The sequence below is a fragment of the Thermobia domestica genome, chromosome 18, assembly GCF_964235325.1.
Source record: "Thermobia domestica chromosome 18, izTheDome1.hap1.1, whole genome shotgun sequence".
NCBI classification, from domain to species: domain Eukaryota; kingdom Metazoa; phylum Arthropoda; class Insecta; order Zygentoma; family Lepismatidae; genus Thermobia; species Thermobia domestica.
In genome coordinates, this window is record NC_137471.1 from 86,578,914 (window position 1) to 86,592,952 (window position 14,039).

Consider the following 14,039-nt stretch of genomic DNA (forward strand, 5'->3'; position numbering starts at 1 on the left):
AAAGTGCTTATTTTACTATTCATTGTTGAGAATTACTTTATTGTTGACATACATTAATTTCCGAAACTACAGTTTTTGACCAACTTAGCTGTAGAATGCCCTGAAAGTCGAGAAGTGATATAAATTTCCGAAAACACTTTAGTGGAAACATGTTTGACGTAATGAATCACGTGATTGACAGGTAGACTGTGTGAAAATGTACAACACCTGCAGAATGATTAATCCGATAAAGAAGACTATGCGAAATTGCTCGATAATGGGCACCGTGTGAAAATGCACGAAACCATACTTACTGCAAAATACACTATTATAACCATCTCATCTGTTCATATAATATTTAAATTTAGTTCGGTTGCACACACATACTCATATTTTAATTTAACTTGCCTACTCATTGCAGTGAATACTTTAACTTAATATCAGTAAGGACGTGCTCCAAGCTAAAGGAGACGATGATGATGATAATGAGCATTCTACCATGATGGTAATGAGCATTCTACAAAACTTACAGTGTATTGCTCACATTTAAGTAAATAGACACTAGTGGGGCAACACGATTTTATGAAAATACGGAACGTATGCGAACGATCGAGGTCTATGTGTAGGTACTGGTGTGAAGATGCAGTACAAGGGCGACCACGCTTCGTAGACGTGGCTGGGAGTTGCTGAAGGAATTTATTCGATATTGGATAATTGAGCTTTGTAAATGTGGTAGAGGTCAGCAAACACCGGTTCTGTATTGCGTGTACTCTAGCAATTGCTAGGAATACCATATTATAGCGCAGTATACACGGGATCGAAAGATATGTGTACACTCAATATTGGATTGATCAGGACCAACGTCAAGCCTGGAACGTGTGGTGGTTCTGAGTGAAAGGACCCAGCCATTTAAATATTTCAATGATATCAGTCGACATAGATTAGCACGAGCCTTCCAGTAATAGTTGCTTAGTGCGAGGATGTACTGATAGGTCAAAGAAAGGAAGCATCTGCTTACAAAACTATAAATTAGACGAAGATTCAATTGTAAGATGCCATTGCATTGTTGAAACTCTGTTGCGTTCTGCGATGAAAATCAATTTTGCCAATTCTCTGTCAGCGATCAACAATGGGGTTGGAAACGATCGACAGATGATGTTTGACCACAATTCTACCATCCTACCGTGAAATATGGTAACGTAAGTGTTCAATCTCTTAGTAATCCAGTCTCATATCTGGTCCTTGTTGCATGACGTCTTAACATTTTTTTTTTATATACCGTAACTGTGGAAAAATACATGTATCACTATTGTGGCTTCCGTTTATTATTTACTTGTAAAGCAATCCTGTAGTTAAGCATGCCGCCGTTGAGCATCTACATTGCGGCAACTGAAAGTTCAGCACATGTACAACCTCGAGGACTAAGCTTTTCTATTTATTTTTCTATGGTAATGTATGTAGCGGTAGATTCAATAAAGTATAGTATACTGTATGTGCTAAACTCTATTTCAGAAGCACTCAATAGTCGGCAATTTCGCTAGTTCGGCACCCCTCTTTGCAAGAAATAGCCAGGTTAGCTAGATGTGGTGTTATTTGGAAAGGTGTTCGTAGTAACCTCTTCTTTTTGGTAGATATATGAATAGTGCAATATACATAATGAAATTGCGAGATAGATTGTTACTCTTTTTTGAGACAGGCGCATTGTCTCGGGACGCAGGTAATTCTTGAATAACGAAATACCATGTGACAGAGCAAAGCTGACCACCCTCTGGAAGGGACAAAATGGGGTTCAAACTCTGTCGTACCCTTAACAATCTCCGTATATGAATATAATAGAAGTTTGCCACCTTTTACAACTGAAATTGTGCAAACGGCCTGAGCGAAAAAATTAGTAGCTACTTGAGAAACTCGTTTTCTTTATTTTTTTCCCTAAAAATCCATCTGGTTACTTCAATCTTCAGAACTACTATGAAGTTTGAACAAAGAGGTCTGGCAAATTGAAACTCGAGTTTTTATTTTTATTTATTTATTTTTTGAGGAGGCGATAAAATCACTCAAAATATGTTCTTTATTTATTGAAGTTCAGCGTCTCTTATCATCACCGAATTCACCTAGCCTATATGAGATGTGTACCTATACTTGAAGTGGAATCCAAACCACCGCAATATATTGCCTCTTCCACGAAGAATGAACCAGTGCACGGAAAGAGTGCGTTAACCACTACAACAGCGGAGAGGGTATAATATTTTCAATAAAATTACCTAGAATCTGTTTGAAAACAGACTCCAAAGTATATTGTAGTGTTTCAACATAATGTAACATGAACCTGATTTCATCATTTTTAGCGGTAGACCTAATTCTTTGTAAAATCTTAAAGTGTACTGGTATACGCTTTTCTTTATAACGAGTATGTTCTCCACTACACCAATGTACATTAATCATATATAATATACAAATTGCATCTTAAATTTCAGAGGTAAATATGTATCCTATACACTGCATGTATCCGTCGACATTAAATGTCATCTTGTATTCTTAATGTAACTGTTATAAAACAGGGGGAGACAAACATGTAAATTACGAGTTAAGATTAAGAGTTCTAATATAAGCTCTGTAAGATAATCCTCCGTCTTTCCATTTCACCCTTGGGGGTGGAAGTTGACTCTTTTCACCCCATATGAAGATACATATATCCACATACGCTCTCGATGAAAACATTGTAGGGTGAGTGGAAAGAAATGCAAGGAAAAAAAAAAGTATCAAAAGTTATTCTGTTTTCCTGCTAGTATTTTATGGGAATCTTGTCCTCAGGCGAGATTTGATGGAAGATTACTTGTTGTCTTTGGTGGATTTGTTGAGTTTCTAGCTGTACGTATTACGAAGTCACTGTGTAGCTCTTTCCTCTTCCCGATATACACTGCCTTTACAAATAGACTTATGTGTCGGGCGGGGAGAACTGTGTGCTATAGTCAAATTTAGAGTGGTAGTTTAATACCAGGAGGAACGATCTCACCGAATTGGGCTAAATTGAAAAATCTTTGAAATGAAATCTTTGAGTTTTACGTCCCACGGTTATGCCGGTTAGGCTAAAGGAGACGGTGAGGATGAGAGATGAATGAAATGGTGGAATGAAGAAAGTGGGAGGAAACAGTAGAACCCCGAGAAAACCCACACACACGGTGTTTGTCCACCACAAAGTTCACTTGGCGGGAGCAGGGTTTGAACCCGGGACCCCAAGCACCAGAGGTGAACGCTCTACCACTGAGCCACCGTGGCCCCATTGGTCTAAATTGAGTAGCCAGACGAAGAGTGTTCTGGGAGCAGGGGCGTCATTTAGGAGGCAGGAGGGGGCAATTGCCCTCCCCCCAAAGTTTGAGAGATACATAAACTTTAATCGATTGTCTACTAATATACTAGTACAAAACGTGAAGTTCTTATGTCGGTGGTGCTTTGCCTCCATCAAGCGAATTCTGAAATGACGCCCCTGTCTGGGAGGAGGTAGCAGTTCTTCGACTAGCAAAGTTTATCGGAAATCAAAATGATTGGTACGGCAATTTTGACGTTAGATCTACCTAAATATTTTTGTTGGAAGAGGTGAGAGCTTGGGGCAGAGGGGAGTGTCTAGTACTACGATCCACTCGTCTATGTAATATGGAACGGATATTATTCGGTACTTGAAAAGGTGATAAGTATTTTAATTGTAAAATATTTCCTTCTATATTTTCAGAAAAATATGATAGAACTAAATTGTTTTTATAAGATAAAGAGTACAGATGAAGTGTAAGATCAAATTTTCATGCTACATAAATCATTTCTCTATTAAACAAGTATAGTTTTATCGAAAAAGTGTACAGTCAGAAACAATATTAAGTATAGGTTGGAGTTGGAGGTATAGCTTCAACCTATACTTAATATTGTTGCTGACTGTACAAGTGTATGTTGAGTTAGGAAGTTTTGGGGTGGCCCAAACCCAGTTCCTAGATCCTAGACCCAGGAATGGCCAGAGTCACTTCAACAACTAGGATAATGCGTAGTGGAAGGCAACGGAATACTACCACCACTCTATTTTTCATGTATTACTGACAAAAGAAGAGAACATATATTTTGTAGGTCATAAATAATTAGGGTTTTAAAAAAGAAAACGAAATGAAATCTTTGAGTTTTACGTCCCACGGTTATGCCGGTTAGACTAAAGGAGACGGTGATGATGAGTAATGAATGAAATGGTGGAATGAAGAAAGTGAGAGGAAACGGGAGAACCCCGAGAAAACCCACGCACACGGTGTTTGTCCACCACAAAGTTCACTTGGCGGGAGCAGGGTTTGAACCCGAGACCCCAAGCACCAGAGGTGAACGCTCTACCACTGAGCCACCGCGGCCCCTAGGTTTTAAAAAAGAGTTATAACATATTTCGGTGATTTGTTTGCTTATTTATTTACTTGTTTGTTTACGTGCTTGCTTGTTTCTTTGTTTGCTTGTTACTTGTTTCTATATTTGCGTGCTTGATTTTTTCTTTCTTTGTTTAACACCTTGACTGCCACCATATCTGTTGGCTGTTATCACTTGTGCGCAACAGTTTGACAATAATACTTTGTTTTCGCCGTTGTTTTAGGCGCATAAATGTATTATTTCCTTTGTGTATGATTTTGTATATACGCGGTGTGGACATTAAATTTTGACTTCTTAATTGCATACATCTCTATGAAACAAATACGACAAAAGTTCAAAATATTGTTTGTGTATGGAAAAATCATACATGCGACGTTGCGCGGAAGAGTCGTGTGTATGAAATTCCATACACAATGGTAGTCTAGGTGTTAAGTTTAGAGTCCCTTTTCAGCACAGAGAATATATGAGATGTGGACTTACAGTTTAATGCGGAAATCGAACGGTCGGAACGGTCCAGGGGTTCAAGACGCCTAAAAATTAAAATGTGTTGTAATAAAATGGAACTCACAGCTGATATGCAAGAAGTATTTTTAAGATTAAGAAACTGCAGCTGTGGGCAGTACGAGTACATAACAATAAATATGCACAAAACACTTGTAGGACACTTGAAAGCATTAGCTGCAAGTGTTCGAGAATATTTCCACCTCCCACAACCTGGTAAAGGTTGGACTGAAAATCCTTTCACTAATGTAGAAATCCATGACATACGAGGTATCAATTTCTCTAATACAGAACAAGAACTGCTATTGGAATATCCTGCGATACTTAATGGAAAAACGTTTTCAAAGAAAATGAACTTTGTAGCTTATGGTTGTGTATGCGCTGTGAGTATGAAGAGTTGTCTAAAAAGACATTGCAACATTTGATGCTTTTCCCTACCAATTATTTATTTGAGCAGATCGTTTCTACTCTTTGCAGTATTAAAACCTTAAAACGAAATCTTCTTAATGTGAAATCGGACTTAAGATTGATGGTGACAAAACTTATTTCAGATTTCAAGGCAATTATGGAAAACACAAAGAATTTCATTTCTCACATTAGTGACCCCACATTTGAAAACTGTTTATCAAGCGGGTTTTCTTTAAAAAAAAAAAAAAATGATTTTAAGTCTTGAAAGTTACTGTAGTTTCAACCATGTATCTTCATACTAAATTACTTATTGCATTATTTTTCTTGTTCTCTTTCTTGTCAGTAGTAATTCTAATTAGTATATTTTTTAATTTCATGTGAAATTTCAGATAGCATTGCAAGGGATCAGCAGATCACTTTCTGAATGAATAGGGGTCCGCGTTATTGGAAAGTTTGAGAACCACTGATGTAGACCAAAGGTGCAAACGCTATCTACCCTAACAGTACAAGCTACCCTACGCTAGGGTAGCCCTACATCTTTTTACTTGTTTAAAGTGTTGTTTAGACTCACCTTAATGTAAACACATTACGCATATAGGTGATTTAACATATTTTGGGGGAGTAATTTTGTTGTTCATTGACCCTTACGGCATGGGGAACATTCCTAGAATATACTAGGCACGTTCCCCAGGTACATGTCAGGCATGTGCCTAGGGGCGACATAGACTGTGACTATCACTTGCCATCCATGTGATTTACTTCTCAGAAGTATATAAGGCACATGCTGGACACATTCCCATGTACCTGAGGGAACATGATAGGCATATGCCTGGTATGTAATTGTGCTGTTAGAGTAATAGACGAGCGGAAAAAGCTTTTTTTTTTGTGTGTGTGTGTGTGTGGAATATTGTTCTCCATTCACCCTAAATATGAAAACTAAGCAAAAACAATGAAGAATACTCGAGATCTTTGAAATGCGTGTGTGAAGAAGGATGAAGAGAATTGGCTGGGTCGAGTGGAAAACCAATGAGAAATGGCAGGGGATAAAAGAACAATTTTAGATGTTATTGTAAAGATGGAGAGATACTGGTTGAGACATTAGCTGAGTAGGAATTGTATCATCTGGGAGATGCTAGAAGGTATGGTGATGGACGATATTAAACCAGAACATTTCTACGTCAGCACGAGAAGGTTAACTGAAGAAGACCTTGGTTCACGGAAGCAACTCGGGAAGTGATTTACCAATAATGACTACATACTTATTATGATGACATGAAAATGAAACAAAGTTTTTTTTTCAGTTTAACATCCCACGATTATATCCTTTAGGCTAAATGAGGCGATGGTTTAGGCACGTGAATGACGGAAAAATTGGTGGAATGAGAATGTGGGAGGAAACGTTAGTACCCGAGAAATCCTATGGACACGGTGTTGTCTGCCACAAATTTACTTGGCTGGGGAAGCGCTCTACCACTAAGCTACCATGCCTTGCAACGTACAGCTAAAGAGAGAAAAAGGGGAGAAGTGATTTGTAACAAATTTTCATTGTTAAATTGTTGTGTTTCATTTGTTTTCCTTTTCGTACGATGATGAGAAAGAGTAACAAGTGATAACTTAGAAGAAAGGAAAAGGGAAACCAAATGATATAGAAAAATGGAAGAAGTAAATATGGTTAAGAAAGTCAGAAAGATAGGTGAAAGAGTAAATTAGAATAAATGTGTATGTATGCTTGCCAGGTCTACTATCAAGAGCTAGGCTCTTAAATTCCATATTGTGATTTTTTTCTTTACTGTATTCCCTTTGAAACTATTCTTGATGTGTAGGGTAAAAGAAGACGTATGATAAAAGAGGACTGAAAGAGAGAATATGATTAGAGAAACAAAAGAGAAATGGCATAAAGTGGAATAAAATAGAAAAAAACAAAAAAAAAGTTATGAATAACAACAACAGAGACGTTATAATACAGTCTCCGCTTTTCATAAAAGGAAACACTAAAAAAAAAAAAAAATACAATGGAGAAAAATTAGATTGATTTTTCTCTCCTTCAGGACGTAAGAGAATGGTAAATAGGCAATCAGAAAAATGCTGAGGAGAAACTACGTGAGAAAATAGGTAGGAAAGGAATAAGATAGAAAAAAAGGGGAAGAAAGTGGAAGAAGTATGGCGCGTGGTGTGAAGTAATACCTCAAGGGACATGTTAATTTCATCAGCAACTTTATGAGGGGTTAAAAGAGAAACAATATGAATTTATTAGTTTCTATTCAATGTCTGTTTCCCTCCCTCTCCAGCCCTGGTTTTCTTTTACTCTATTGTATGATATGCTGCAGGGATTTGGGATTTGAAATAAAAAAAAAAGAATGTATATAAGTTACCTATTTGAAGGTGATTTTTTTCATTTCTTTTAAATAGCAAATTGAGATATGGGTGAACTTAAAAAAGAAAATCTTTTACCAGGATTCTTGTCGGCAGTTCTTACATCCAGGACACCCACGTTAATCTGGATAAAGCAACGAAAAAATATACAACGAAGTGTATCAGTGTTGAGAGGCTTCATCCCGACGAAATTAAAATACCGCTAATTTTACAGTAATTATGTGATATCTTCAAATAGATAAAAGATAATCGAAATGTGGAACAAGAGCGCCCTAGACAATATTATTTTGCATGAGGTACCGTTATCAAAAGTCACCTAGTGGCTTTCCGTTTTCAACCGTTTAGAAACACGAAAATAAATGCCGATTTTCAAAATGGCTCGAAATCGAAAGCAGATAAGTGAGTCGTGATAACGGTATCTCATGTAAAATGATATTGTTTAGGGCGCTCTTGTTCCACATTTCGATTATCTTTTATCTATTTGAAGATATCACATAATTACAGTAAAATTAGCGGTATTTTAATTTCGCCGGGATGAGGACTCTTATGTATTAAAGACTCATTTTATCGCATCTCTGTTCACTATTTTCTCGTGCGTGTGCATTTCAGCTTTATCCATTTCTTTTTTTCTTTTCTTTTTTACTGAAGGGTGTCTCATAAGTCTGGGAATATAGGGAAATAAAGATCTTTTTCTTGTTTTGTTTCAGATTGCTATGGATTTGAGCGAAGAGGAGCGTATCCAATTCACTTTGCTTACTATAGAATGGACGAAGTCTGCAAGAGGTGGCTACTGAATTCAACAGACTGCATCCCCAGCGTGCACACATCAGATTCCCTGTGTGCAAAAATTGTTGGAAGGGCACTTTGGCTCAGTGGAAGAGCGCTTACCTCTGAAGTATGGAGTCCATGTTTCGATCCCTGGTCAAGTAAATTTGTGGTGGACAACATCGTGTCCGTGGGTTTAGTCGGGTACTTTCGTTTACTCCCAGATTCTCATTCTACCGGTTCTTAAATCATCTTTCACTTATCTTAAACATCCATCTCCGCTATTCTAAAAGAAATAATCGTGGAACGTTAAACTGAATTTTTTCATTTCAAAAATTGTTGGAAAAATTTAAAGAAACAAGTTCCGTCGACGATAAGCCATGCAGTGTTCTCACAGGGCGATTAACGGACTATGAAACGTAAATCTCAAGTGTCTGTTCGAAAAGCGACTCCATGAATCGACCGATATCTTCCGATATATCAGAGATGAAATAAAAGATTCTTGGGGATTGTAGTAACCGCAACTATTTGTGACGGCTGGGCAATACAGCAATCATGGAAATGTTTTGCTTCACATCTGATACGTCGGGAGATTTCGGTACGATTCGTGCGTGAATGTGCCTTACGAACGGACACTTGAGAAAATGTCAAATAGCGGAAGTCCACCAACAATATTGCCAAACTTTGAAAACATGGTGAATTAATGACAAAAGAAAAAAAACGCTACACAACAGCGCTCTAAATGATTATAACACGAACGATAACAATTATTCGGATTAAATGGTAATGTGAATAGCAATTATAATATAGCACAATCAACTAAACGAAACTTGGCGGTAATCCGACAACATAGGACATGTTCTGCATATAGCGCGACATCCTTGCGTTCTATTGGGTGGTGAAATCAGTAGATTTAAGTCGTGCTAGGCGACCTCTTACTATAGACTTTTCCAACGTGTGGAACAGAAGAAGCAACATATCGACCACATTGTGTAGACGGTACTTACGGGGCATCCTTTTCCAACTGCAATCTCTATGATGTCACTGCTTGCCGATCGCATGCCATTCCCCTCCTCGTCATTCCTGTATTTGCTCCATCTGTTATCTTTGTCCCTTCTTCTATCGTGATAGTGTATCGTGCTCTTACATCATTTTTCGGTCACTTGCAACTGACCCATTTACACAGTATTGTATGTAGGTAGAGCCAAAAGGTCATGTTGACTATGAGAACATTAGTAATAAGACCAGCTGTGACGCAGTCATTAGTGTTTGCCTACCACCCGTGAAACCCTGGTTCTATCCTTGGTAGAATGGAATTAATTCCCCATTTTAGCCTAGTCGAAGTGAAGTCCAAAGGGATTTACCCAACTTCTGTCAAATGGGTATGTGAAAAAACCTGGGGACCGATTCCGTTTCCATAACTTGCTTCAGAAACAAACCCAAGCAGTAGGTACCGTCTCATATAGTCTTGACGCTGAAATGGGACGATCAATTCCGATCAATTAATAAGCTAATCTCCGAGTAATGATCGTACAGTCTTGCTTTTTAAAAAATCTTGGCTTCCCATCAGGCTTTACAAGGTCATAGTTATATTCTGGTAACCATACATGGGAAATTCTAATAATTTGACTCTGAATAAAGATAATTTGGCTCTGAACAAAGATAAATTTGGCTCTGAATAGTGATAATTTGGCTCTTAATAATAATTTGGCTCTGAATAAAAATATTAATTGGCCAAGTCAAATTCACACTCGTTTAATTTAATTCCAACTGTACACAAATTTTCAAGGAGTGATGGCCAGATTCTTGTTTATTATTATTATTATGATTATTATTAAGACTGTACATTGTTACACTAGTTAAGGTATGTCTTTTCTGCCAGTTTTAGACTACCTCTGATCGGTACGCATGAACCGGTATACCCTGTAAATTTTTTCAGGGCAAAGTTCATGGAGTTACTGATAAATGAGGCTCGGATTTCCATGACATCATTTTTTGTTCTGGCATCCTTTTACATGTCTGATTAAATATAAATACATTTCTGAGTATTGTGAATACGAAAATGTGGTTTTTATTCATCATGTAGGCCAAATGGATATTTCAGCTCAAGGGCATAGTAAAAGCATATTTTGGTCATATTTTAGACGAGTGTAACTTATTGTTCAGAAATATACAGAGTGGCCAAAAGTAGGTAAACAGACCTGTGTCTATCAAGTATATGACATTTTAATTGATTAAGATAATGAGTTTATTTGCTTTGGTTTGTTCCGAGCTTAAGATGTAAGTGGAAATAAATTAAGAATGGATAAGGAAGAAACTAAGTAAATACCTGTATGGATAACAATAAATAAATTATATAAAATGTTATGACCGATCATTATGGGACTGTATACCTACTTTTGAGCCACTCTGTACTTACCAATATTGGCAACGAGAAGAGAGCCATTAGCTTTTTTCTTCTGATTTTAGCAATTTGCTAGGATCTATGCTTCAGGGCGTAAAGATATTTATTTAGGACATAATAATATTATAAAGTTCTTTATAAATTGTTGTTTTTTCTGTCTCGTTTTAGAACCTATTTCGCCATATTTTATGACATAAATGCATGCATATTTTCAAGCCTTATAGGTCGTAGAAATCCAAGCCCTACTAGTAAGGATGCCCAAATAAAATTGTCGTTAAGTTGCAATAAATAGTAATAAGACCAATATTACAGCAGTAATTATATAATACTAAAATAACAATTAACACTTGTTATTTTAGCACCATATTTCTCCTATTACCCTGAAATTGTTACTAATAAAATAAAATAACAACGCTTTTGTCAATAATCCAATGTAATTTAACAACGGTTCAGGGTCAATACTTTTGTCGGTGATTTTATGTAATGTTACATCATGGTATTATGAGACATTTTTCGGATTACTTACTTTTAAAAACGCTTACCCTATACGAGAAGCTAAATTTATGAGTTCATAGACAATATTAACGAAGGAATTGACAGAAAATACCCTAAAGATTGTAATACGAAATTTTCACTCTAACACTAGAGATATTGAGAATGATATAAGTTTATACTCCATAAGTAGATTTCTTGCAAAATAGTGTCCAAGTAAAAGAGAAAGGAGAGAAATCTTCTGTGTAAGATTCTTATGTGTGAAGTTGTCTATAATTTTATCTTTTGAGTTTCAGCAGCCATTTCCCCTCCCCCACTCTCAGAATCACGCACACCTTTATACGCACAAACATGCACATTGTTCTTTGGATATTCTAAATCCTTTCGGCCCTCGAAAATTTAGGGGAAATAAAAAAAAAAAAAAAGTTTGAAGCAGACTTCCCGAGCAAGACTGGTTCAGCCGACTGTCATGGTTGCCAGCTACTACATTTTAATAAAAACTAAACTACGATAGATTAGCAAACAGACCTCAGAGTGTTTACAACGTGCGAGAAGAGAGCCATTCAGCTTCTTTCTTATAGGTTCAGCAGTCTGCTGGGGTCTATATTTCAGAACTTAAAAATATTTATTTTGGAAATATGAAAATGAAATATTTCAGTTTAGCGTCTACGTTTATGCTCTTTAGGCTAAGGGAGACGGCTCATTAAGGCAAACGAATGATGGATGAAAAACAAAAAATAAAAACAGATAGTGTATGTCAGTCAGGCCACAAAATAACATTTATTTACTGATTTTCATATGTGAACAATACATCTCGTATTGCACCATTCATCACTAATACTAATTATGTAGAAAAATTTATCTTCTTGAAACATTCCAAATGAGGGTGTGGAAAAGATTAGGTGTGTGAAATAAATAGAGATAATAAGGAAATGTCAAGAAAAACACGAGAGATAAAGAACAAGGAAGAATTGTTACTGACTAAGACACTGTCCAAGAAGAAACTGTACTTGGAGATACGTGGTTGAAGGCAGTGGGGAACGCAGAATTTCATCAAGGGAAAGGTTTGAGCACTTAATATCATATCCTTTCACGACACCATGATTTTACACACACACACACTTACACACACACACACACACACACACCGAGAGCCCATCAGTGACAACGCTAGAAGAGTACAAGAGAGCGTGTGTCCCCGGTTGCATCTTTCGCTCCTCGAGATTAGGGTATGTATTATAGTGTGTCAAGTAATATAAAACTATTATTTTCGATATACAAAAACTAGCTGCCCCTTAACGATGTATCTGCCTTTCCACTTGTCCTCTCGTGAGAAATTAGAGTTGGCTTCGTTACTGGAAGCCTGCACCAGTCACTTTATTATTATTATTATTATTATTATTATTATTATTATTATTATTATTATTATTATTATTATTATTATTATTATTATTATTATTATTATTATTGTCAAACGAAGTCATATTTTAATGTTAAATGATGTTGCTGTAGTCCCATGTTTTAAGTGCAATTTCAGATTTTCAATTCTTTTAACTTGTTGGGTGGCTTAATTTTTTTAAAAAAGAAAAAAGATCCTTTATAATCTGTGTTATAAACATTCTGCATTTACTGTGAGTATTAAACACATTTAACAAACAACCCTCCTCGCTGGTCTGGTGGCTAGCGCATATGCCTTTGTTACATTTGGTTCTGGGTTCGATTCCCGGTGAAAGAGAAAAAGAGTTATTTTTATAATCATTGTCTTTTTTTTAGCGTAAAAGGCATAATTGTGGGACAAAGTAAAAATTTCGTTTCATTTCACATTTACTAAATACATAATAGAATTAATCTGTTATGTGTTTAGTAAATGTGAAATGAAATGAAATTTTTACTGGTAATGGAGACCGATTACCAAAATGGATTTACTGATTAATTCTATCTGGTAATGGAGACCGAAAATCATTTAGGAGCACATTCCCTATTTTACACCGTCCTCCACCCCTTGTGGCTACATCCTTGCTTAGATATCAACTCGTTCTTGACGGGCTGTGTCGATATAGATGGAATAAATTGTTAACAAAAAGTGCCGGTGGTGATATTTAACTGCAGTTGGCAACACTGTTGAGCCATTAGCTGCTGGTACGATAGGGTTACAACAGGATTGGTATAAACCTTGTGAATCGTTATGGAGGTCACGTCTTGGATATGATTTCTGCCTCATGGTACCTGGTTCAGATCACAAACCAAAATCCACCTTTCTTTTCCCCTTGCATTGCGCCTTAGCTGCCAAATTTACTTGGTTCCTTTTCAATCTTTATCAAGCTCTCTGTATATATAACCAATCAATCTTGTTTTCTAGTGTAGCATTTTTCTATATGTGTAATAATAATAATAATAATAATAATAATAATAATAATAATAATAATAATAATAATAATAATAATAATAATAATAATAATAATAATAATAATAATAATGACAGTGGTAGAAAGCTCCTTTCTGGTGAGAGGAGTCCGTTTTGATTTCAGGCCATGTGAGTTTGTGGTAGATGGTGTCATAGAATTTTCTGTTTCCTCCCACGCTATTATTTCATGATCATTTGTCTTTTTTAAGATACAGGTCACAGCTATGAGACGTAAAAGTAGAAATTTCATTTTATTTTATTTGCCAAGTATGCATATGTTAATGTCCTTGTTTCCTAAATAGGAGGTTTCCAGGTTCGAATCCA

General features: G+C 36.4%; 1 protein-coding gene across 3 annotated transcripts in view; it reads left to right on the plus strand.

The window, feature by feature from the left end:
- LOC145675746 (uncharacterized) overlaps nt 1–11,116 on the plus strand; it is a 190,565-nt gene extending 179,449 nt beyond the window's left edge. For all 3 annotated transcript variants that reach the window (XM_081746391.1, XM_081746393.1, XM_081746392.1), the window contains one exon: nt 8,358–11,116. In XM_081746391.1, the coding sequence (XP_081602517.1) occupies nt 8,358–8,662 (305 nt within the window). In that variant the 3' untranslated portion in view covers nt 8,663–11,116. The remainder of the gene's footprint in view (nt 1–8,357) is intronic.
- The last annotated feature ends 2,923 nt before the right edge of the window (nt 11,117–14,039 follow it).